Here is a 26,591-nt window from a genome sequence, read left to right as displayed (position 1 = left end):
TGACCCTATTAGCCTTCCAGGAGAGAAAGGCTGTATCATGAACTCAACCTTTAATTAAACATTAATGAATCCATCTGGGAACTAACTCTAAAATATAGACCCACAGTAGGCCAAGTAGCATTGATTCCATTGCTCCCAGACCTTCTTGCTTAACTGATACCATAGAAGAAAAAGCTCTTGATGGGCGTGGGATTGTTTGTTTTGGGGATATTTTGCATTCTAATATACTGGAATAGAAAACTATATTAGACATAGAATGAAATATTTATATATAATTTCAAGACTGTCTATTAAATTCCATGAGTTCGTAAAGCCTACCAATTAGAAGTTAGTAACTAGCTTTAGAAGTTAGAAACTAGCTAAAGAAAGTTAACTAAATAATTAGTTAAATAATTAGATTAGAAAAATCAGTTGCTAGGAATCTGTACATAGAACACTTAATTTTGTTATTATTTCTGAAAGATAAAAATTTTATAAGACAAAAAAGCTCCTGCCTGAGAATGGTGGACTGTAGCCACATGAAATAATTTGCAGTCATATTAAGTATATATTTTTCAAATTTGAAATGGAATAAAATAAAAAAAAATGGAATATGTTTTACATTTTATGTATTCTCTCATTTGTTAAGTTTATATACGAAGGCAATTCTTAAGTAATAAGAACTTTGTATAGTACTAACTTAAAAGTAATATTATTTCTCAAAAGATACTTGTATGAAAAGTAACTCAATTTAGTAATATAGAAATAGCAGAAAATTCAGGTTTTAAATATATCTCTAGATAGATAGATTTTTCCTGAGTATATCTCTTCCTAGAACAGAACACACACCTCCTCTAGAATTTCTGAAATTTCAGGAATGGTTTGACATGATAAATCAAGTGGCTGGACACCTTGGCTATAGTAAAAAAATAACTATAGACAATGATTTTTCTATATGGCTAAAAACTTTTAAGGTAATTGAGAAAGCCTATTCAATAATTAGAATGAAAAGGATAAGTGTATGAAATTACAAAACTAATTTTTACTCTAAGTACCTAATTTCTGAAAACTTTTATACCCTCTGTTGCTATATGCTTTATTATAGGATGTGTTTTCAAAAAGTAAAACAGATCTAAAATTGGTCAGTCAGTATGAAATGTAAAACTTCATCCCAGTAGTATATGATACTAAATTAGAAATTGAATTTCCATGTCTTCAACAATTCCAAAACCCCAGTTTCAATACTCAGTGCCGCGCTTACTCTTGTTAGTCAAGCCATGATTTCAAAATACAGTATTTTCCAGGGAGGAGGAGAAGAGAGATGATCCATTTTCTGATTTTACATTCTCTTGCATTCGTATGTGTATTTTCATGAATGCTTGTTTATTTGCACTTGACATTTTTTAATTTTTTTAAAGATGCTATTAATTTGATTTCCATTCCTTTAAAATTCACATTTCAAGAAAGCAGATTCTGGCAGTGTCAGGTAATTAAATATATTTTCATGTGTTGTAGTATACAAATTGTTCATTTATAATATATGCAACGTATTCTATTCATGGCCTATTTATGCAGGGCCCTATCTTTTTCTAGACAGTAAGATAACACTAACAATAAAAAGATTAAACAGATATTGATGATACTTATGAACACTTTGTATAAATTGTTCGCCACATGCAGTTGGCTTTGCTATCATCAGCTAAACAACAAAAGCTCATACTGCATTAAAAACTACCGATGGTTTGACATGATAAATCAAGTGGCTGGACACCTTGGCTATAGTAAAAAAATAACTATAGACAATGATTTTTCTATATGGCTACGTGCTGATGTACTGGGTCTGGCTGGGATGGAGTTAATATCCTTCATAGCAGCCGGTATGGGGATGTGTTTTGGATTTGTGGCTAAAACAGTGTTGATAACAGTGGAGTGTTTTGGCTATTGCTGAGCAGCACTGGCACATTGTCAAGACTTTCTCTTTTTCTCACTCTGTTGCTCCCAGCAAGTAGGCCAGGGGTGGGCAAGAGTTAGAAGGGGACACAACCTGACTCAAACTGACCGAAGGGTTATTCCATGCATATAATGTTATATTTAGCAATAAAAAAAGAAGGGGAAAGGATTTTGGGAGAGGTAATCTTTGCTCCAAAATGGCCGGACATCGATTTACTTGTGGGAGGTGGTGAGTGATTGCCCTTGCATCACTCATTTTTTTTCTTCCCCTTTTCTTCACTTATTGAACTGTCTTTATCTTGACCCATAAATTTTTCTCACTTTTGCTCTTCCCATTTTGTCCCCTGTCCCACTGTGGGGGAAGGGGAACAAGTGAGCAAGTGGCATGAGTGTGGTGCATAGCTACTGGCTGGGGTCAACCCACCATGACTCTAAGGTAACAATCCTTAGGAAAGCACACCTTCATTAGATTTCTCATGATAGTTCTTTGCAGCTCAAAGAACTGTCACATGCTAGCAAGTGCACCACTCTGAAAATTTTGTTTTCCTTATTATTACTTGTAGTCCAGTAAGTCTTGAGTAAAGGATTTCTTAAAAATGAAGTCTATTCAGAAAGTTTCACCGGTACCAGATCTATTGAAACCAAAACCAAAGAAGACTAAATTCATCCCGCTGTTGATCCTGCTGTTCTTTGTACTACTGTAGTGTCTAGGCGTTTCAGCATGTCCAGAATTTTGTACAAAAACTGGGAATATCTATATTGTTTTGATGATCCTCTCTAGTCTTTTCACCCACCTAGAAGACCACCTTTGAGCTTTATCTTCTACTCTGTGTAGTCCCTGATTAAATGGGGTTATTAAAAAGTTTCCCTTGTATGACAATTGTACTTGAGGGTGGAGATATATACAGCATACTTTTAGCCATGGAGTCAGTCTTACGAGTTCAGCTCCTGATACCCAAGTATATCAGCAATGGATAATTTCTAAGAGATTTGGATCTCTGTTCTCAAATGATGGTATGTCTTCATGGTTTAAAAAGACCAAGAAAGTAAGATCTATTATTGCTTGTTCTTCTTACTCAGTAATGTCATAGAATGTGACAGTTGGCACTTTGGAAAAAGTTAACCCAACTGAACCCCTCTGGGAACATACTTCTCTTCCTCAACCCTTGGTTAAGGGGCTAGTTTGCTTCTAGGATGGGTTTCATCTTTTGACTACCTTTCAGCATGACTACTTAAGAGGTTTTAGTCTTGACTAATAAGGAAGGTGAGTTCTTGTGAGCCTAGAAAATGTCATAACAACCTTTTGCCACAGGTTTAACAGCCTCTGTCCAGGCTCTATAAAGTTCAGAGAGGAATGTTATGTTTTGGTTTGGTTTTGCGTGTTTTGTTTTGTTGGGTTTTTTGGTTGTTTGGTTTTATTGTTTGGTTTGAGGGTTGGTTTTTGTGGGTTTGGTTTTTTTTTTGTCTATGTCTTATCCTAGATTCTGTCTTAACTGTGGTTAGTTGGAAGACATGAGAAAAAGACCAATTTCCTTTCTTGGGGGGGAAAAAAAAAAATCAAATACCTTGTTTTAGGGTGGTTTTTTCCCCTGCAGAAAAACCTATAATTTACCAGTCTCTAAAAGTTCATGCAGCATATATTTTTGAACCACATGAACTCAGCCTTGGAATATAAAACTAAGAGTTCTGATGTCTCCATCCTAACTGCTAGTTGTCTGAGTGTTCTCATAATTTTGAAGATTGTCATTGCTCCAGAATGCTTAGAAAAGTTATAAAACATTATGCATCAGATCTTTCAATTCTGGAAATAGTATGATACTGAAAAATAAAAAAAGCTGTAATAGGTACAACTAGATCAGTAAAATTGTGTGAATTATCCTTCCTACATGCATTAATATATTTAAGGTCAGAGAGAAACATCAGAAAATTTATCCAGTCAGACTCAGTAAGTGTTAAAATTTTTCACTAGAGGAGCAGAAGTAACTGTGATATTTTTGTGACCCATTTTTCTTTCTTTGTCCTCCCCTCTTAGAGCAAGCAGTTTCATCATTTTGTGCTTGCCTCTGTTAGTTACTGACCTTCTCCAACTCTTAGTCTGTGCTGGTATCCAGTATTTTCTTTTCTTTGTTCTTTGGGGAACTATTTCATAGTAGCCTGGTGCAACAAGAGGTCTTGGTTCTGTTGTAAGTGGAAGCTGCTATGAATATATTAGACTCATTAAAAAAATAAATATTTTCTGGTAATTTCTCCTTCTTGGAATAGTGGCATGCTGTTCCATCCTCAGCAAGTAGAATATGTAGAAGAAATAAGTTGGGGGTTTTTTTGCTATTTTACTCTAGTACTGTTTCAGTCTTGGAACTGTTACAGGACCATGACTCTTCAAATGCTTACTTCTGTATCTGAGTAAAAGCAAGTCACCAGAAATATCTCAGGTTCATAAGGCAAATTCATAAGATCGTAGTCCATTTATTCTCTTATTCTTTGAGCTAGACACAGGTAGCAATATGAATAACACTAGTGGTTGCTCTTCAGAGTCTACAGCTGTCTGTATTACAAAAGACTATTCTTACAGCAAATTAGAACTGCATATTCTTTAAATATCTGTTTTCCTTTCAAAGCTCTTGTCCAGAGAAGGACACAGAAATTCTTAATTGATCCTGGCTTTCATATCTATATTCAAAGAAGATATATTGATTAAGATTGTCTGCTTGTCATAGGACAGGATCTGATACTTTATTCAGGATATGGACTTAATCAAATCCAAACAGCAGAGCATATTAAGAACTTGCATTTAGATGTGAGACCAGACAGCAAACTTTGTATTTGGCAGTTCCCTGTCATTTTCAAAGCTAGTCAAGCCTAATGACTCCAAGGCCAGGCAGAAGGATGTCTCCATACCAAATGCAGCTTATGGGAAGTCATTTGGAAGGACCTCTATGTAATCTGTATGCATGTAATGTAGAACATTACGGCTACATTATGGAATAATTCAGTGCGATAGGATTGGATCAGCAGATTGAAGCAGCAGAGGCTGAGGCCAGTGTGTTTACCAGTAGAGGTTTAAGTTTTGAGTTAGATTAAATCTGAGGTGAACACCCCCACCTCATGTGTTTCAAAGCTCTCTGAAGGCTCAAGCATTATTTTGGTCCTTTTGTCCCTATTAAGTATTGGACTGCATTTGCTGTGGAGCTTCCTGTTTAGTTTCCTCCTAATGGAAATTAGTTTGCAAGCACCAAAACTTATCTGCAAACCAAATCAATGCTCAATAAATGGGGACAGTGAGGAAATTCACTTCAAAAGCATCCTAATGAAAAAGCTAATGCCAAGAGAATCATAGAATAGTTTGGGTTGGAAGGGACCTTTAAAGGCCACCTAGTCCAACCCCCCTGCAGTGAGCAGGGACATCTTCAACTCGATCAGGTTGCTCAGAGTCCCGTCCAACCCGGCCTTGAATGTTTCCAGGGATGGGGCATCTACCACCTCGCTGGGCAACCTGTTCCACCACTCTCACTGTGAAAAATTTCTTGCTTAAATCTAGTCTAAATCTACCTTCTTTTAGTTTAAAACCATTACCCCTTGTCCTATTACAATAGACCCTACTAAAAGTCTGTTCCCTCGTAAGAAAGGGCTTTCTTACAAGCCCTTTCTTAAGTACTGGGAGGCTGCAATAAGGTGTCCCTGGAGCCTTCTCTTCTCTAAGCTGAACAACCCCAACTCTCTCAGCCTGTCCTCATACGAGAGGTGTTCCATCCCTCTGGTCATTTTGGTGGCCTCCTCTGGACCCGCTCCAACAGGTCTGTGTCTTGTACTGGGGGCCCCAGAACTGGACGCAGTACTGCAGGTGGGGTCTCACCAGAGCAGAGGGGTGGAGTCACCTCCCTCGACCTGCTGGCCACACTTCTTTTGATGCAGCCCATGATGACCCCAGAGGCGTCCCCAGTAGTCACTGTATTTCAATGTTCACTGTAGTCATTGCTTTTCTCCAATATAAAAGAGTTATAGCAGGAGTCCATTTCAAAACAAAACGTGCTACATGTAATTAGGCTATAGAACACTTGCCACAACAGTTTATGGAAGCTAAAAGGCTTAAGCAGAGAATGAGCAAGTTCCCAGGAGAGAATCCATTGAGAATTACATTGAAATGACATCCAGTGCAGGAGGCATTTTGTGTGAACTACAGAACCTCAGAGGCAGAGAGAACACTCATGGGAAGGATCGTGTGTTTGTCCTGGTCCTTAACTCTAACTGAGCATCTGCTTTAGTGGCTGCCAGAAGCAGGGTATTAGACTGGATCAATCCCTGTGCCAATCAGATATGGCTGTTAGTACATTCTTAACTTAAGGAAACTGAGGAAACTGAAATCAAGCATGTGGTCCAAGGGTGAAAGAATTACATGATGTCACTTAAGTAAAAAGGAAATTCTATGCGAGCAAATATAGTGTTGCCAGAGAAATAAAGACAGACATTTTTTCATTTATGTGATTCATTTTAATTGCCTTCAGTAATTGCATGAATTAAGACAAGGATTGATATGTTGACTATGGGACTTTGAGGACTCTGTTGAGGAAAATACAGTGTATCATGGAAACCTTTACTGACAGCATTGATAGTGTTAGTTATTCCAGATTGTGGAGTGATTCAAAAAGAGCAGGATATTACAAATTCTGAGTGGAAGATTACTAGAAATTGTATGGAAGATTAGATAATTGCCCTGGTTTCTTGTCTTACACACCTGTTTACTTAGAACTTGTTGCATAGATTTGTTTGTTTTCTTCTCAAGTCTCAACATCTAAATGCTTGTAGTTAAAAATATGGAAAATACTGTTTGTCATATAATACAGTTATTTTCTTTTTCTTTTCCCTTATATTGGTACACAAACACACACACACTGTTATATTAATGTAAAATTTGTGTGTTCCTTCCTAGAAGTCACACGTTTTTTCTACTTTCTATAACAAATTAAAATGTCTTTCCCCTATCTTCCTTTATTCTGTTCTTACAAGCTTAAAAAACGGTAAGTCAGGTCTTACCACCTAACTATAAATGTATAAGCATATTGTCCGTGTTAGTTACTGTGTTCTTGTTCATGTGGAGGGGCCTGAGGATATTAAATTTCTGTTGTAGCTGTGAATGTAGCTATGTTGGGAAATTTGCCTTACTTAACAATTTTTCATCTCCTTAACAACCAGAAACAAATTATTAATGTAATCGTGAAGTGCACAATTTTATACACAGTTCCGCTTTTAACCATCTTTGTTTTTCTATATGTAGTTAATTTTGTATCATGATGAACCATCAGAATTCCAACCTCTCTTTTCTACTTTTAATGATATAACATTAAAGACCTGTGGAAATAATGAATTAAGTATAGTAGGTTAACTTTAGCTGAATTTCTCAGGAGCCTGAGCTGAACGCAATAAATCAGAGCTGCTCTATCTATTTCAGTTGCAGCTGTCTTGCCACCAAGATTTGAGGTGGAGACCTTAATGGTATAGAATTCATCGTTTTCCTTGCAAAGGACACACAACATTGTTTCTGGCTTTTGCCATACTGAAATAATCTGAATAAGTATCTCCAACAAACTTTCCCAGTAGAGCTAAACATGAGTTGAAATTAATTTGTTTTGTTAAGAGCAAATGTTCTGAAGTAATCCAGTTTTTAAATTATTTTAACCGTCTTAGTACAAACCTCTGTGTCAGCAGCCTTATAATGGGCAGCAAAAAGATACAGTTCTTTATTTTTGTATAAACAAGTGTCTGAATTCTGTTTATATTACCATTTGCACTTACAGGATTATTCTAATGTGGAATAGGAATGACTTTTCCACGTTAGTATTGTTTTACATATGTGGTATTCCGCAGCTAAAGTTGCTCCACTGTACTGAGAAGAATTGATCAACATTTTGTGAAAAAAACTAATGCTTTTGCTTGAGTATCCAGCTCAGGAAACATTTTCAAAAATAGAGAATGCCCATCCTTTGAAAATAAAATCCTTTTAAGTAGTTTCTGTGAGTATTCTGTAACAGAGGGGCTCAGATTCACTCACCATATTTCAAACTCTTGGCTGCTTTTTCAAAAAAATCATGTACATACCATACATTTAAAACTTAGTACATGTGTTTTCACTTTCCAGCTTCCTGAACAAAATGTGATAGCTATATGGAACAGTTGGTGTTAACTATGTTTGGTACCTGTTCAATTCCAATTGAACTTCCAATTATTTGCGCTGCAAAAACAGGTTTAAATTTGTAAGTTCTGGACTGAAACAATAAAGAAACATACACAACTTAAAGTTCTTTTTTTAAAATCTGAAAGTCAAATTTAATCATTTGCTTTTTATTCAGATTAATGTGTACCACTATATATTATAGTATGGATTTTAAATTATTTTTCAAATACAATACACTTTATTGATACATTAGAAGCATTCATTTAGGTACGAGAAGTAATTCAAAATTGAAAATTAGCACATGTTTATCACTTTTACTATATTTTGTATACAACCTATCCAGTTTTGCGTGTAGGAGATGTTTAATCTGCAAGATCTCTAAAACAGTGAGGCAGTAATTTATATTTTTGAAATGTTTTTCATTGGCAGCTAAAGAAGAATGTAAAAAAGAAGAGAGCAGTTTGGGAAATGCACAAAAATGGTAAGGTTTTTGCTAGTGTTTTCTAACAGTTTATTTTGGTCAAAGATGTTATTGACCTTAGGAATTACATTAAATAGGAAAAAGAATCTGTACTTCAAAGTAGTAATACACTTTCTGAAAAATTCTTCTGTAGTCTTCCAGGAAAAAGTTCAGTTGAGTTTTTAGCCAAACAGTGTACTGTGTTTGAGGTTTTAATTACTGTCAGCATTGAACTGAATCAGAGTTTTACAGAATATTGTAGTAACTGAGTAACTATTTAATATAGTAAAAATGTATTTCATCATCACTGAACATTTTCAGCTTTTAGGCGATTGCATACGGTATACTAAGAAACCAGTGAAATCCTAATTTTTTTATTGCCTGAATATCTGTGCCTTACTTAGGCCAAAGGGGGCAAAATAGAGGGAGAAATGAGATAAATTGATTTATAGATGGATAGTAAAATATTTAATAAGTTAGTGTTTCTAATAAATCTTGTTTACCAAATTATAGTTTTGTGAGAGTGAAGGATCTGCCTTTAACCTTGTTTGTGTTAGCTGTGGAACAGCTATAGATCAGCTGAGGTCAATTAATTTTTATCATCTTATCAGTATTTTTTTTTCATGGTCACTAAAGGTAGATCTGGTAATTTGGATTTTTATATTACTTTTCTGAACCCAGAGTCACTCCACCTGAGACACCTAGGTTAGTCTTCCTAGACAGTCAGGAAGAGATAGGCACCTCCCAAATGCAGTTCAAGTCTTAGGTTGACTTAAGGAATTAGTTGTCTGATACCGAGTTTGGGTTTTTGAATTGCTAACGAAACAGTCAGTATTTTAAATTACTGCTAAAAGGATCTGTTGCTTTTGAAAGTCGGAAAGCAACCCAGGAAGCTAGATTAAGCTGGGTGAAAGCAAAGCAGTGCTACCAGGGGAAGGGCTGAAGATGAAACATGAAAGAGGGGATGAGGAGTAAGTGTCAGGATGAAGGCGGAGTGAGAAAGAGTGTGCAGGAATTCAGAATCCCAGAGCATGTGGAGACAGCTGTATCAGCTACAGTTGGGATGGAGGAGGGTTCTGTTAGGAAGAAGAGAGCACGATATTGCTGGGGCTGCTGTTACATGAAGCAAACCTGAGAAGAGAGCTTCTGGTTTTGCTGTTCCTGGCTCAGATATCCTCGTCAAGGGGTATGAACAGCTGAGGAATATTTGGCCCATGTGAGTGTAGTGGAAGTGACATTGCCCAGTAGACTACCATGTGATTATGACTAAGGTATTTTAGTATTTTTAGGGTTTGAAATCCCAGAATGGGTTACACAGATATTTAAAGCTGTATTACTTTTTTCTTTATTTACTTATTTTTTCCTTCTACTGTCACTACAAGACCCTTCAACTCTGAATATTATGGGCTAATTCATACTTACTTCGTTGTGATTCCCTTACCATGTATCACCAATTAACTTGAAATATAGTTACGTGTTTCATACACAACCTTTGTGAGAAACTTAAAAGGTTACGGTTATCATATATGAGTATTTAAAACACTATTATATTAATAGCTCACCTTGAGTAATATGTGATATTCTTCAGCATGTTCTAGAAGCTGTATGCGTCTTTAAAGTATCAAAAAAAACCCCAGAGTATATTGGCTCATGCAGCTAAAATCCAAACCGCTTTACTTTGTGAAGCAGCGGGAGTATATATTCCTTTATTTTTGGCGGGTAACTTCTGTATTTTTGATGGTTACATTATATTCTTCAAGCCTAGCTTAAAGCTTGTATCTCAACCTAAGGCAAAAAAAACTTGACCCTAACCTCGGCAATTCTGAATGAAAAAATGCAATGTGGACTCTGCAATTGCAAGTATGAATTAAGTGAGAAACATTTGCTGAAGATGCATCTGTTGCTCAAGTAACAGCTATTGAATAGTTGGGGACTCCTTACAAGTCTTTAAAATATCTCTTATTTATTTTATTTTCAAGATTTATACTTCCTGTGTGCTAGATTTAGGACCTATTGGCAGCTGTAAAGAAGAATATAACTTTCTTTTGCTTAAATAAAATAAATATTTCAAGAAAAATTATTTATTTTGAAATATGTTGTTACCTTTCTTTTTAAATTCTAGCATTATTTTTAATAAGTACCACCAAATCTTTCAGAATTGTTACATCTACTTTGCAGAGAAAAATGATTCAACCTTCACAAAAGCGAGCATGCTGGTTTTGTTTTGTTTAGATAAGTACCTAGTCATGTGAATTACTCCCTTTTAGCTGTACAAAGCAATATCATAAAGCTTAAAAATGCACAATCAGTTAAAATGCTATCGGAAGTATCATCTGCAATAAAAGACTACTTTGAAAATACCTGGCTGTATAGCAATTCAGTAGCCACATTATAAATTTAAAAAGCATTAACCTATTGGCAAGGTATTTTCATAAAATTCATTCTGCTTTTTGACACATGTAGAAGGAGATGTTTTATTTTCAGTAAAAACTTTGCAAACTGACTATTGGCACTGTCTGTGGCTTTTTTTTGTGGCTGCTCCCAATTCTCCCTAAGTACTTGAAGGTTATTTTTAACCAAGCCTGGGGATTTTTTCTGGACTTGGCATGTCACTCTTCCATAGTCCTTCGATAAAGATAAATGGGAGGATAAGCTCTTGATGCAGTCTTGCAGTATAAAATTAAAGAAATAGACACGATATCGCATTTCCTGAAATGCAAGAAGTTAAGTTTTTCTCATTAAAATTGAATGCCCATGATTTGCCTGTGTGACATATCTCTATGATGGCTCATGCATCTGTAAGTTATCCTCCTGGGAATGAGGTAGGTGTTGGAAGATTAGTTATACTCGCCATGAATTGCCGCTGTGATTTCCAAGGCTGAGGGGAAGCTATGGTAATTACCAGCCTTGACTACTGAATCAGGAACCAGCCCTCAGAGAAACTGTTTCCCCAGTGGGCTTATGTGTTGACAGGTTTTTTTTCCCCCTCCCTTGTAGCTTTGAAGAAACAGTGGGATACTTTGGGATAAAGCCAAAGCCTGGCGAGAAGGAGATCACACCAAACTACGTTTTCATGGTGTGGTACGAATTCTGCAGTGACTTCAAGACCATTTGGAAACGAGAGAGCAAAAGCATTTCCAAGGAACGGTAAGGTTCTAATAAAGTCATTAATACCATTTTAGATGTCTGGGAAACTGTTCCTTCTCAAACCCAACAAATTATACTCCTATATTTCACAGGCGTCATTGTTTTCTTTCAGATCTAATGGACATCAAGGAAAGATTATTCCCTCAGGGTGCGTAGGAAAATTCACCAAAGGCATGCTGTCCCCACAAAAAGATAAACACATATAATCTGATAAATTACACTTTTGTAACCCCTTCCAATTACTAGCCAGTAAAATGAAAGGGGAGCTGTGCTAATTTGTAACAGATTGCTTCTCTGTGCATTTTCATGTTGAACTAGCCTAAATGAGGCGATATTGCTGTCGCAGACAGTACAGACAAATAAAAGTGAATGCTTTTCCAGTTAATATACTGCACTTGCATCAAAGGGAAGCCCCAGAGATTCAGGCCACACTTAGCACAGTGTCGAAGCCCCACACTGAATTTACAGCACTACTTCTGACTTTTGGTGTCCTGCTGAGGACATCAAACTACTTGCTGCTAGATCTCACCACAGCCTCCTGATTTTATTAGTTAGGCTAAAAAAAAAAACACAAACTGAAACCCTTCAATTATTTTCTTGATTTTCTTAGAGAAGCTTAAAATCTTTTACAAAGAAAAAATAATTCCACTACAAGCACACCGTGCTTACCATATCTCAAATAATTTGAAAAGACATAAAGAGTGGTAATGTGGTCATGCTTTGGAAAAGAATGGATTAATCGCTTTCAGCATGAAATATAAATCCAGGTGCTTATTCCAAATTGGCACAGATGTAGAGAAAAATATCTTTAAAAGTATTGGCAAAAACAGTAAACTTACAAGTAAGTATACTTAATAGTTTCCATTTTGCTCCAAATCGGTGGGGCTTTTACGTTCATGTAGAAGTAGATTTTTAAAGGACAAGATGTAGAAATTATAAATTCCCAATTATCAACCTTATCAGCATTGTTTTACAGGTATTACAGATTTTAAACACTTGAAAGTTGCAGCTTTTTGTGTTCTCTGTTATGATTGGATTGATTTTAGAAGCTGACAACTGCAAACATTTACAAAGAACCTTTTATTTCCTTGTGTCTAAATCAATATGTAAATTTGTTTTACATGTTAAAAACTGTGTAAAATAAACAGTCACTAGCAGATTGCTGTAATCACGATAAGGATCATCTCAGGGTTATATTTTCTGCTGAATCATGACTTATTTTTGTTCCAAATGCAGTTAGGAGGAATGGAAATTTAACTACCCAAAAAAAAAATCCAGACCATACATCAATTCCTTTTTATGTAATTATCACTTTGCTGATGGCATGCAATGATCCCTTCCAAGAAATTGATTTAAAATGCCTTGTAAATGTTTTAACAGTACATAACTTCTTAACTTTCTTAATACAATTTTCAACAAATCTTTGTTTATAAGTAAACTGCTGTATTCTGTGCTTTTCTACTGGGGTAAAATGAGAATTTCTCATGCTTTAGTATTTATATAAATAAAATCTTAAAAAAAAATACAGCATGAATATTTCATCAGCTCCTCTGATGGATACCTTTATTCCTATTCATAAATGCAAAGCAATACCAATAGCATGCAGAACACCAGTTACTACAATACTTCAAAGCGCTGACACTTTCTGGATTATGTAGACTCACTTCAAATTATTTCTACAAAGTTTCATTAATCTCAAAAGGACAATTTACATTCAAAATTTGGGTGATTCATCAAGACAATGAGCTGCTGAAATGAGGAGCCTTGTGTAATAAGTAAATTAGAATGACAGAAGAACTGTTTTCATCATCCTAAATTGTTTTGTAATGTGCTACTGAAAAGAATGTCATGAAATCAGTAGGTTAGAATGATGGAAAAGCTATTTTCATCACCTGAAAATGTCCTGTGAAGTCATGACCATTTAAGGGTCCTGTTTTACAAAGTATGAAACTAACAGTTGATGAGCTGCTGTCCAAAAAAGTCTGAAAGCAAGCTAAGAGTCATTGTGCACATTGGTAACTAAAAACCTTAGTATGACAGGAATGGACAGCTGTCTTCCTTAACTGGCTAATTAATTGGATGCACTATTTGTTTTGCATTTTTAAAGATTGTAATTTCATTTTAAAAAATCTGCTTATCATGAACCAATTCTTTTGTTTTGAAGGAAATTTTAAAGAGGAAGACTTGGTAGTGTAAGTCTATATTTTCTGACGTGGGTTCTGAAACTGAGGCATTGATATCCTCCTGTGAACACGTTTACAATTGGATTACTCCTCAAATTTCAGTAGGAGCTGCAGAAATTCAGTGTAAAATGTGTCTGAATTAGCTAGTCACATAGATACCTAAAAATGTATTTCATTGTTTACATTTATATAAGACCGTTAATATTGGATTATAATTTGTCTCTCAAGAAATATGGCTCAGAAAATTCAAAATTTAATTATAATATGCAGAATTATCATTATGCAAAGGTATAATTAAAAATTAAGCTTACAATTAAGAGTAGTAAAAATAGGTCAAAATATCTAAGATTCCAAAATTAACATTTTATACTCAAAAACTAATTACTTTGCATTCTTTAACAGACAACTTTAAAATCTCTGAATTTCAGGAAAAAAAAGAGTACCGCCTTGAACTAAATGACAGCCTCAGCTGCAAGAGCGTGTTTTGTCTAAAAACTGCTTGGCTCCCAAATGTAACGCAACTGTAGAAATCTAATTAGATTTCTATGAGACTTTTTCTCAAAGTAAAGGAAACACTTTAACTGAGCTGCCCTGCATTTAACCTACCGTGAAAATAAATTAGCTGCCTGCAAAATATAGTTGAATCATTTGTCTCTTTCCTGGATGAAATTTGCACACCATTTAGGAATGCAAGACAGAGTTACAGATAGATAACAAATCTAGATATGATATGATATGATATGATAAAGAAATTACTATAGAGATTAAATTAAGAAAATTTTCAAAATCATATTCCTGATGGGAATATGATGACATTTTTCTTTCAGACATAGCACTCCCTTCAATACCAGAATACAGCTACAGTACAATAAAATTTGCTTTGACGATCTCTTCATCTCAGACCTCTTCATGTCCAACAAACGACTTAATGTAAATGAACCATAATACTCACCAGATGTTGGAGACTTTTATTTTGTTTTGTTTTGCATCAAAACCCAGTTTTGTTGTTGACAGCTTTATAATGTAGTATGTCTGTGCATCCAGGTACATCAACTGCTTTTATGGTCTCTTTATAAAATTCTAAGATGATAGCTGAATTGAAAACTAAAACAAAGGTTGGGTTTTTTTCTGGCAACAAGGCGCTTACATCATGGTAGATTTTGTATAATTCCACTCTCACTTCCTTTTCTTAGACTACTAATTTTATTTGCAGTAGGCATGTCTATGTCAGAATCAAAACAAATATGTATAGATAACAACTTCAATACGTTACAGATCACATAATCACAGAATCATTAAGGTTGGAAAAGACCTTTAAGATCATCAAGTCCAACCATCAGCCCAAGACCACCATGCCCACTAAACCATGTCCTACAGTGCCACATCTACACGTTTTTTGAATACTTCCAGTGATGGTGACTCCATATATATACACATATATGAATTCCTGTCTATAAGACTATTAAAGCTTTCAAGATCTGTTAAAATATATTTTAAGAGGATGTCCTAGATAAGTCTGAGTATAGGGAAAAAGTATAAATACAGAAAAAATACTAAATACCTGAAAACTCCCTCTCAGCTGAGAAAGCAAACTCATGGGTTGAAACAGAAACAGTGAGTGGTTTCATCACAAACTGTGACTACATGTTTTGCAAAAGAAATGTGACACAGGTTATCATTATGTGTTTATGGGTCTTACCCTTTTAATATGAAATAACTAGATTTAATTTAATTTAATTTGACCCACTGCTCACACCACAAAGATAAGATTGCTACAGTAGTTACTGTACTGGATTAAGCTATCTCTTTCAGATTGGACATACAAATTTTATAGGTCAGAATTCTGAAATTCGGAAAAGAATTTCTTTTTCTTCTTTCAGAAGAGAAAAAGAGAACTGAAGTTTGTCTCGATAGCCAGAAAAGACATGGTCATCATTTAATGAACAGAATCATATACTTCATCTTAAAAACAGGAAAAAATTCCCTTTTTTTTAATGGTACCTTTTATAAAGAGTTCTTTTTTAAAAATGCTTTCTTTGTTCTTGAATTTCATCTCTAGCACAAAATGTGTTGATGGTTTCAGCTTAATCTTGTGAAAAAAGACATAGTGATTTTTTTTTGCCACGAAGGCAGTAACAGGTTTGAAAAGCAGAAGTTCTGACTGAAGCAGTATAGGTAGCTAATGGTAAAGATGAAAATGTCCTGACAAAAGAAAAAGCACCGAGCAGTGCCCAACTAATTTTTGTTTACTGTGGTGGATTGGAGCAGACTATAGCTTTCTACCCAACTCTTCCATTTATTAAATACACAATGAATTGTATTAATTGCCCTCTATTTCTGCACAGGAAAAGAGTAAGTCTGGGGAGTCCTTGGTTTGTAACGCTACATGGTCATAAGAGGTAACATGTAAATTGCAAAATTTACATCTCTTAGCAGTGCTGGCCAATACAATATTTAATATTTTTAACCATTGATTAAGCTAATTATGAGACTATTTTGTGCCTAACAAATGACTGTGCTGCAAAACAGAATTGACTGTTTCCCATAGAGCATATAACAGGTCTGGCAAAGTGCTCAGTCAAGGCTCTTGCTGTTGGAAAGAAAAATAGTATTTCTTTTCAGGTGCTATTAAGAAAACACTATACAAAAAGGTAGTCCTTCTCCCTTCCTCTCTAAAAGGATGTGGGAGAGCTAGGAGAGGCAGGAATAAGAACGATCAGGTACAGAACAGCTTCTGCATAAGGAACCATTTACATAAAGGGGAATTCTTTGGCTTGCAAAGGACCTTACCGAAAGGGATACGATAGGGATCTGTACAAGCATGAAGGGTGAATGGGAAATAGTAATTACATACCTCATCTAACACAACAGTTGAAGAGCATCAAATGCAATCGGCAAGTGGCTGGTACAAGTCAAATGCAGTGATGCCCCTTTACAGTAGGCATACTCATCTGTTGTAGACTTTGCCTCAAGGTGCCGCAGATTCCAAAAGCTTGCGTTGCTTCCAAATGGTGACAGTACAAATTCATATTAGAAAAATCCATGAAGGACTGTGTCTTGGGTTAGCCAACCTCCGGGCTAAATGCTAGCAATTTCTCTATCCCCCGAAAACTCCCTCTCAGCTGAGAAAGGGAACTCATGGGTTGAAACAGAAACAGATTTAATAATAAAACTAGTATTAATACTAAGGGAATATAAAGCACGCGGAGTTGTACTCATCCCAGACAGCGGTTGCGAGCTGCGTGCTCCCAGCAGCGAAACTGGTTGTCGAACCCTGCGAGCAGCGCAGCGCCGGCGCAGGGAGAGCCGGCCTCGGGGCAGAGCGACGGGCGAGACCCGCCCGGGGTGGCGGCCATTGAGGAGAGAGCCCTGCCCAGCAGAGTCCCCCGTCCGTGGTGAGCGTGACGTTTGGGGTACGGAAGGCTTCTCTTGCCCAGCCTGGGTCAGCTGCCTCGGCCTCCGCTCCTCCTGGCTTTAGCACTTGGCTGCCTCGAGACTGCTGGAGGCCTTGGTCGCTATGGAGAGCCCCACAGCACGGCTGGCCGTGAGCTCAAACTGTGTCTGGTCAACTTTGTTCTCACAGTAACGGGTGCTGCAGTTGTCTTAGAAATGCAGCTTTCCTGCACAGAAAACTGATTTTATGATTCTATCCCAGCAAAACCAGGACAGATTGTTACATACGAAGAGAGTTTCCAACTATGAAAGTATTCTGGAGATTATCGCTGTGTGCTTTGGCTATCCTTACATGCTCCTAGGTATCTGCTAGTGGCCAGCTCAGATGAACTGAAGCATATTTTTGATCTGAATTGGTGTAGCCTTTTTCTTCCTATTGGTTTTTCTTATGCATCAGCATCCCTAAAGGTATAAAAATAGATTTTTTTTCTCTTGTGACTACAGAGCTAAAATTTCTCACCCACTTTATAGAGATAATCAAAACACTGTCAGTAGATCCAGAAAAAAAAAGAAACATATCAAGCGTATTAGCAATTTGAAGTTTGGAGACAAATTCCACTGACAACATACATTTTACTATATTTGTACTGATTTAGTTAGTGAACATTTATTCTAAGTGCAATTTAAAGATTTGATCAATAATGACCCAGGTTCTTCCCAGAGATTTAAGCCTGAAGGCCTGATCAGGAAATTGTATTGTACAATATGGTAATATAAGTGGACAGTGTTCAAACTTCATCATCTGCCAAGCCAGATAATGCACAGGCACCTGTTTTGAGACTGAAATGTAGCCTGTTACATTGCATGGGCTAACAGTGTTTTCAGGAAACGGTGCTGTTACTTAAGGATTAGTTTATATGCTTCATATGGAAATTATCATATGACTGAAAGCAGTAAGGCATGTAACACATGAAAGGAATTTGAGCTATTGGGATATTTCTTAGTCTCTCAAGGGGAGTCACTGTTCAGCTGCGTTAAGGATCTGGGCTGGGTACGCAGCTTGGTTCTAGGTTGAACTGTTGATGTTGACTGTAGCTACCTCTGCTTGTTCATCTCCACCCATATCTGAAGGTTTGGCTTACACAACAATTCCTATGCCAACACAGTCTTATGGGAGAAGTTTGAACTTCAAGTCAGGGAAAGCTCAGGTGCCACAAAATTGTCATTCCAAGCTATTTCATAACCCACAGCTATCCACATAACCCACCAGCTGCATAGAAGGAGCTGTAGAAGCGAAGAGAATGGATTATTCCAGAATATCAAGAGGTTGAGAGAGAACCAGCTAATTTCGTCTCTGTCTTCGCACAATAGCAGAGCCTGCATATACATGAGTAGCAGCTGGCTTGTTTAGAAGGGATTCTAGTTTTCCTAACTGAGGGCTTTAGAGCATGGAGCGCACCAGCTCACACCTCCTTCTGCCTGACTTGAATGGGAAGCAGGGGTGAAAATGATAATGAGTTTATCTGGTTAGTCCCTGGCTTGGTAATATCTTTTCCTGTAAGGAGGAAAAGTATTTTCATGAGCTTATGAAGGAAACTTTTCATAAACATGGGCTTATGTTTAGATTTAGTTTCTGTGTCCCTAGTTACAAATTAAAAATAATAATTTTGAATAAAAATGTTTTTATTTTTCACTAATATCTTCTAACTTAAGAGGCCAGACTTGCATCCAGTTTGCAAGGAAAGACAACACCTGCCACATAGAGACAGGAAAAAGCCAATTATATTCACATTGCTTATAGTAAAGATCCATATGCAGTATTGGAGTCTTGGTTCTCCTATTTAAAAATACATTGTTTTGATAATCTCATTCAATTTTGTTTTCGATATTCTGTGGTAATGTGCAATGCTGCTCAGTATTACAGTTGACACCACGTCATCATCTTTGTTCACTGAGGTATATTGACCTCTCTTGCTCACTGTTGAAGGAGGGTAACTTTTTAACACAACCATGTTACAGCTGGTCAGATTTCAAGGCTTAACTGACCTGCATTTCTTAATTTTTTGACCTCGTGTTATTGCTTGCTAAATTAGCACCTGCACACCTTTTGTCTCCGTGTAGTGATTCAGTTATTCTGCCATCCTTTCTGGTCTCTTTGTCCTCTGCAGTGTTCTCTGTTCACAAGTGTCCTTGTCACTATTTTTCTAGCATGTTTTACTACACATTTCTATCCCTTCTTGCTTTTCTGTTTTAGATATACTTCTGTAGATTTTTCTATTCCCCTTTCTTCCTCCTTGATTTCAAATCTATTAGATTCAGTCCCAATTTCTCTTCCATGAAATCTCTAAAACATGGCCAGACTACTGTGTCCATCCACGCTATTTTATACTGACATAGGAAGAAAAAAGAAGTCTTTTCATTGAGTCCATTCCTTTGCACATCTCCAACTCCCCCTTATAGTCATGCTTCTTTAAATATCCATTTCATGTAAGATGCTTCCCTGTACGTTAATTCACATGACAAAAACTCAGAAGAAAGGGTTATAGAGTGGTTGGTGGGATGCTTAGTTCACGTTGTTCAGCCTACGGCTGCGAGATGTAAACTGTGGAGCTCTATCTCAGGGCTTGATTCTGCTACTGTTTCTCCAGGAGAAGTCTCTTGAGGAGATTCCTGTCAGAATACATATTAATTGAACTTCCCTAAGTTGAAGAACTTACTAGTCCCTGTTATCTTTCCAGCTAGGAACTGGGGTTGTTTAGTCTGGAGCTCAGGGGAGACCTTTTTGCTCTCTACAACTACCTGAAAGGAGGTTGTAGCAAGGCGGGTGTTGGTCTCTTTTCCCAAGTAACAAGCAATAGGACGAGAGGAAATGGCCTCAAGTTGCTCCAGGAGAGGTTCAGATTGGCTATTAGGAAAAATTTCTTCACTGAAAGAGGGTGGTCAAGCATTGGAACAGGCTGCCCAGGGAGGTGGTTGAGTTGCGATCCCTGGAAGTATTTAAAAGACTGTAGACTTATATTTGGTGTCTCGTGTAAAACTTAAGTACTGAACAAGCTTAAGTAACAAGATGAAGTGAGTAAACATTTTAAGCCCACACTTTGTAAATCTCACCCCCTAAGCAGTGTCACTAAGACACTACTCAGTCTAGTAAACCTACAGTAAAAGTTTTAGTAATGTCCTCCTTAGATGTTTTGTTGGCCCTTACACTGAACACAAGATTTAAGTGGATTTCCCATATTCTTTTCTATTCCACTTGATTTCTATAAAGTGTAAATGTTAAAACTGGCCACTTTCATTATCATCTAATATAACTGCAGTTACTCACAAGGAAAAAGGGAAATTTAACAGAATATTTATTTACCTTACATTTTGACATTCTGTCACTTAGCTTTTGTTTTACTGCAAACAGACTTTGAAGAAGTGATTGCTGAACGATTAAAAGTAGCTATGGAAGTTTATACTTTTATAAGAAGTTAAACAATTTACATCTATATAATTCTCATAAACTACAATTAATGCCTTAAACAACTTTATAATACGTTTAATAGTTTAAGTTAACTAAAAATCACAGCATGTTGTGTGGTAGATCAGCAGATTGGTTAAAAACATAATATATGGCTCTAAGAAAAGTTCAGGAAAACATAAGTAGTTCAGTTCTATCTTTTTGAGTGTACTTTATTTGTAATTTTATTCTTTCTATACCTTATTCAGCTCTAATTTTAATATACTTCTGATTTTTAGTATTTTAATGAAAAGCTTTTCAAACAAAGTTATGCTATTATATGATTTATACAAACGGGAAAGTATTTCTATTTGTGCTAAGGAAAGGTGGTAGAAAAAAAAATAGAATGACAGAGAAGAGGCATACCTAAGTTGAATTAACTGAGTTTGTCTAGTCGCTAGCTAATCATTCTGAAGGGTGTGATTTGTTTGGTTTTACTTTTCTGTTTCAGTAACAGACTCAGTCAAATGTTGTACATACATTCAACTTTAGATCATAGCATCATAGAATAGTTTGGGTTGGAAGGGACCTTTAAAGGCCATCTAGCCCAACCCCCCTGCAGTGAGCAGGGACATCTTCAACTAGACCAGGTTGCTCAGAGCCCCATCCAGCCTGGCCTTGAATGTTTCCAGGGATGAGGCATCTACCACCTCTCTGGGCAACCTGTGCCATTGTTTCACCTCCCTCATTGTCAAAGATTTCTTCCTTCTATCTAGTCTAAATCTACCTTCTTTTAGTTTAAAACCATTACCCCTTGTCCTGTTACAATAGACCCTACTAAAAGTCTGTCCCCATCTTTCTTATAAGCCTTTTCTTAAGTACTGGGAGGCTGCAATAAGGTGTCCCTGGAGCCTTCTCTTCTCCAGGCTGAAGAACCCCAACTCTCTCAGCTTGTCCTCATACGAGAGGTGTTCCATCCCTCTGGTCATTTTGGTGGCCTCCTCTGGACCCGCTCCAGCAGGTCCGTGTCTTTCATGTGCTGAGGGTTCCAGGGCTGGATGCAGGTAAAGAATATTGTGTGTGCTTGTAAGATTTGATGGAAGGCTGTCATAGCTTTTAATGGACAATTAAAATTATGTGTTCCTATCTAGGGGTTTTTTTAATGAAAGTAAAATAATGAAAAAAAAATATTAGACTTCTGCTTTTAGCCAACTTTATGATTTTGAATTCAATAGTTTTCATACTGTTTCATTTTTCTCATTTCAAGGACAGTGCTTCCAAACACAATAGCTGGTTCTAGTATCCTGTCCATGTTTAACAAAGAATTGTTTTTATTTATAAAGCACATTTACAGCATGGGTGCTTTACTGATGTAATTACTGAGCTAACTACTTTCTCAAAATTGAGCCATCTGATTTTAAAAAATCCCAAAGAATTACAATCCTTTTAAATTATGCACTTAAATTTCTGATAATGCTTGCTAATCTTATCAATTATATGTTAGCAAAGTGCTTGCTTTTTTCCCTAGCAGACCAAAGTGTAATATATAATTAGTCTGTCATTTTTATGAGCCAAATATCACATGATTCAAGTCATGTTATTGAGCTGCTTTATTTTTATTTTGTATTCAAACCATGCATTCTATTTAAAAAAAAACAGGTTTCTCGGAAATTGTGCAAATATGGAATAAAATACACAGAACTAGGGCTAAATCAGTGACAGGCATCATTTTCTTTTTAATTCTAAAAGTTTATAATTCCTGGAATTCTCCATTCAGATGAAAATATGGACTCTAAACATTTAAAAACTATTCAGAAAACACTTCGAAGACCAAAGAGGATGTGATCAAAAAGAAAATGTGCTATAAATAGGGAAGATTTTAGAAGTTGATCCCTTGGTGTGATTCTGCTGAACCTGAATATTGTCACTTGAAACACATCATCATCGTTTCATAAACTTTGTAGCCGTAAGGAATAGCATGCTGTCCAGTGGGTGCTGTCATCCATCATTAAGAAGTAAACTCTGCTGATTAACAAAATTGTAAAAACATGGAATGGTGTGTTGCTGCTTAGTTGTTTACCTGTAGAAAGAGGGAACACTAATTAAGTTTTTAAAAGACCAGACATACCTAAAAATGTACAGAATGATAATTTCATATTTGTGTGTTTGAGGGTGTACTTAGAGCTTGAATCAACGTTGTAGTTAAGCGGCACTGAAAATAAGTTTACTTGAAAGTAATGTAACTGTTTCCTCCTGTTCTTAAGCACTGGGAAGTGAGACAATACCGACAACTACCCAGTAGATACTTCTAAGATACATAGCTCAGAGAAGGAATTTTAGTTTCCAACACTGAGCATTGATAAACATGATAATGAACTTACGAATATGTTCTGAATTTTTAAAAGAATCTAGTTTGCTGCTAGTGTTACAGCAAGGAAGTACACATCAGTAATTGCAGCTATAATCCACTTTCCTTTTGGCTTTTCTTCCAAAATTCCTCAAAAATGGAGTGTGTCGAAAGTGGTTTGAACTGGACATGGTATTTTAAATGCTTTTTGACTGGCCATAACAATTATTTCTGCCAGTGGAAAAAATTAAATAGGAGAAGAAAGTAGAATTTTTCAGTTCAGGAGTGCCAAGAAATGTGTTGTTTCTAGTAAAAGACCGATTTGATATGCATTAGTGAAAATTGGTTTGCTGAGTTCTCCTTGCTTGTAAAAATTCACTCCCAACTTTTTTCCCTCTGCATTTTGCATATAGAATTGCAAAGTAGGTGTTTACAGCATCAGCATTTTAAAGGCACTGATAGCTGGGCAGATCTTCTCCTAGGAGTGCCAAGAATTTTCCTTCCTTTTTATCACTGTTTAGTGCATAATTTCCCCTGTCCTTTTGCTGTCTGTAAGAGGAGAGTCAAATCCCCGATTGTTAAATTCCCTGTTTCTCCTTTTCCCTCTGATTAAACTTCTGATTGGGTTCTTCTTATTAAATCCCCACAGAAACAAGTGTTCTGTTAGCAAGACCCTAAGAGCAAAAGGCAAGCAACAGAGGAATCAGATCTGTATTGTTCTTTCCCCTTATCTCAATAGTGCTTTCAGTAGACTGCTCTGAAGCTGCACACAAGACAGATTTAACTACCCATGGACAAGAACGCCTTCTAGTTTGCCTCTCCTGCTATTACCACACTGTCCTGGTTTCAGCTGGGCTAGAGTTACCTTTCTGCATAGAAGCTAGCGTGAGGCTACGTTTTGGATTTGGGATGTGAAAAAGTTGATAACATGCTGATGTTTTGGGTTGTTGCTAAGTGGTAAGGTCAGTCCAGCTCCTCGTGCTGGGCTGCCAGCGAGCAGGCTGGGGGTGCACGGGGAGCTGGGAGGGGACACAGCCAGGACAGCTGACCCAGGCTGGCCAAAGGGATATTCCATACCATGTGGCGTCATGCTCGGTATATAAAGTTGGGGTGAAGATGAAGAAGAAGAAGAGTGAGGGGACATTTGGAGTGATGGCATCTGTCTTCCCAAGAAACCATTGCGCGTGATGGAGCACTGCTTCCCTGGGGATGGCTGAACACCTGCCTGCCCATGGGGAGTGGTGAATGGATTCCTGGTTCTGCTTTCCTTGCGTGTGTGGCTTTTGCTTTACCTATTACACTGTCTTTATCTCAACCATGAGTTTCCTCACTTTTACTCTTCCGATTCTCTTCCCCATCCCACCGTGGGGGGGTGAGCGAGCAGCTGCGTGGGGCTTAGTTGCCAGCTGGGGTTAAACCACGACACACATCGATGAGGCTGCTCAGTCAATTCCATGTAAAGCAACAGGGAAAACATTAAGGAAAAACTGGCAGATGCTTTAATGTCAAGGTTTTCAGAGAAAATATAATGTGTAGCCTGGCAAATGGCCTACTAAAATAGTATATTCTGTATATATCCAACAGATTGAGCCAGCTAGCTTTTGGTTTTTTTCAGAGGAGTATCTTCTTGCCTTGACACTGCAGCTTCTTTAGTGGGAAAAATACTTCATAAACCCCAGATACTCCATAAACCCCAGATCCTGCAAGAACAGAGAAATCGTTTGCCTAGTGACATTTTCAGTGAACAATACAGGCAGACTGTCCTTTTGCTTTTTTTTTTCTCTACTCAAAAATGTGCTTTGATCTAGGTTTTGTACTTTATTAAGTGCCTTTGAATAGTAGTAACAGTTTATTGGGCTAATTTGCCTAAAAAAAGTTAGTGGTGATGGTTCTTACAAGTGGAGTATATACCAAGCAGAGCCAGAACGCCTTTAATTTCTTTGAATCTAACATTGTCTTTTCTATGTATTTTGTTTCAGAATTAAAGTGGCTCAGCAATCAGTAAGCAAGTTAACTGCAGAGAAGAAAGTTGAAACGAAGAAAATAAATCCTACAGCTAGCCTGGTATGATGTGCTTCTCAGTGTGACATTCAGAAGGGTTTTTGTGACACTACTCTTGTCATTCAGAATGATGGCACGGTTCTGCTGCTGTTGGAGGGTGACATAGTATGCTTAGTTTGAACAGAGCAGAGTGATTTTCTTCCCAAGAAGAAATCTTGAAGCTTATGCCCTATAGCAGTCCAACAGTTAAGTTTAAAACTTAGTTTAGTTGTGCCTAAGCATGGCTCTGCTATTTTATGTAACAAAGTATGATAAGAGCTGCTTTTCTGGTTTCTTCCCCACTTCCACTGAAGTCTCTTGACATTTCTTCCGTACTCTGCATTGAGGCTCACTGCGTGTATTTGTCCAATGGCTGAGTGCCTGTTATTTTTCAAAACCTTACAAAATCTTGTTTGCTCAATTGAATGATGGTAGAAGGGATCAAATGCCCATTTTGTTCCCTGTTTCCCAGTTTTTTTGATATGACACGAAAAGAGGACTAATAATTTACACTGTAGATAAAACCTTTTTTGTCTGTGCAAGGCACATAGGTTAGATCAGCAGTTCTCAAACTGTAGGAAGCAAGAGACTAAGGGAAGGAAATGTACATCAAGAAATCAGTGTATGATTTCCATTCCCAGCAGAGCATATCAGTTGCAGGACAGGCGGCAAAGATATGAATGACTACACTTGCTTGGGAGGAGTTCATTAAACAACGTAATCTAGCTAATGCTAAATTAGAGCCTTTCTGTCAGCAGACACCATTCCAGACAAGAGAAAGTATTAGATTCACATGAATTTGAAATGTATCTGGTTTCTCTAGCTGCTCTGATCTTCACAGAGCTGCGTATTTGTAAAGGTACACTGTATTTGACAAATGTGTAGCTAAAGCAAGCTCAGTTTTTCTACAGTAAGTAAATGAACTGGTTCTGAGCCTTCCTTGAGTGCTTCAGGTATAATTTTTTTTTTTAATGAAGAAAACTCTAATCTGCTGTGACTTGTTTAGTACTTCTCAGTCTTCTAGACCAAATGATTATGGCAACTTGAGATGGAAAATTATAGACAAGAATGATAATAAAACTCTTCATTTAACAGAAAGAAAGACTACGTCAGAAGGAAGCCAGTGTGACTGCCAACTGAAAGAAGGAAGATTAAAATCATCGTGTGACTTCATACCTTGCATGATTCTTTACTACACACATGGCCCAGGGAGCACCTTATGTTAGATACTGAATTCTGCTTTGCTGCTCTGTTCCAAGACAATCTACTAAAGACTTTTCAGTTCCTTCAGATGGGTTTGTACATTCAGTGGAGGGAATTCTAGAAGGTTTTTACATGAGAAGTAAAAATTATTTTCTAAAACTCTTCCTTACATTGCTTAAAATGCATGTGGTTATTAATGGTTATTTAAGGTACTCTGTGCATAATGCATTAAAATGGAAGAGCTAAAATGAGCATTTTGGATGCTGAGTTAAGTAATG

The 26,591-nt window shown here is 36.9% G+C and overlaps 1 protein-coding gene across 1 annotated transcript in view; it reads left to right on the top strand.

The window, feature by feature from the left end:
- Positions 1-26,250, top strand: part of FMN1 (formin 1) — a gene marked incomplete at both ends in the record, with an annotated part of 144,345 nt that extends 118,095 nt beyond the window's left edge. The window contains 4 exons of the mRNA XM_082000470.1: positions 8,528-8,579; positions 11,556-11,705; positions 25,050-25,134; positions 26,206-26,250. Coding sequence (XP_081856596.1) covers positions 8,528-8,579; positions 11,556-11,705; positions 25,050-25,134; positions 26,206-26,250 — 332 coding nt within the window. The remainder of the gene's footprint in view (positions 1-8,527; positions 8,580-11,555; positions 11,706-25,049; positions 25,135-26,205) is intronic.
- Between the last annotated feature and the right edge of the window lie 341 nt (positions 26,251-26,591).

Source organism: Phaethon aethereus (genome assembly GCF_964289735.1).
Source record: "Phaethon aethereus genome assembly, chromosome: 5".
In the NCBI taxonomy this organism is placed as follows: domain Eukaryota; kingdom Metazoa; phylum Chordata; class Aves; order Phaethontiformes; family Phaethontidae; genus Phaethon; species Phaethon aethereus.
This window is presented reverse-complemented; position numbering and strand designations above follow the sequence as displayed.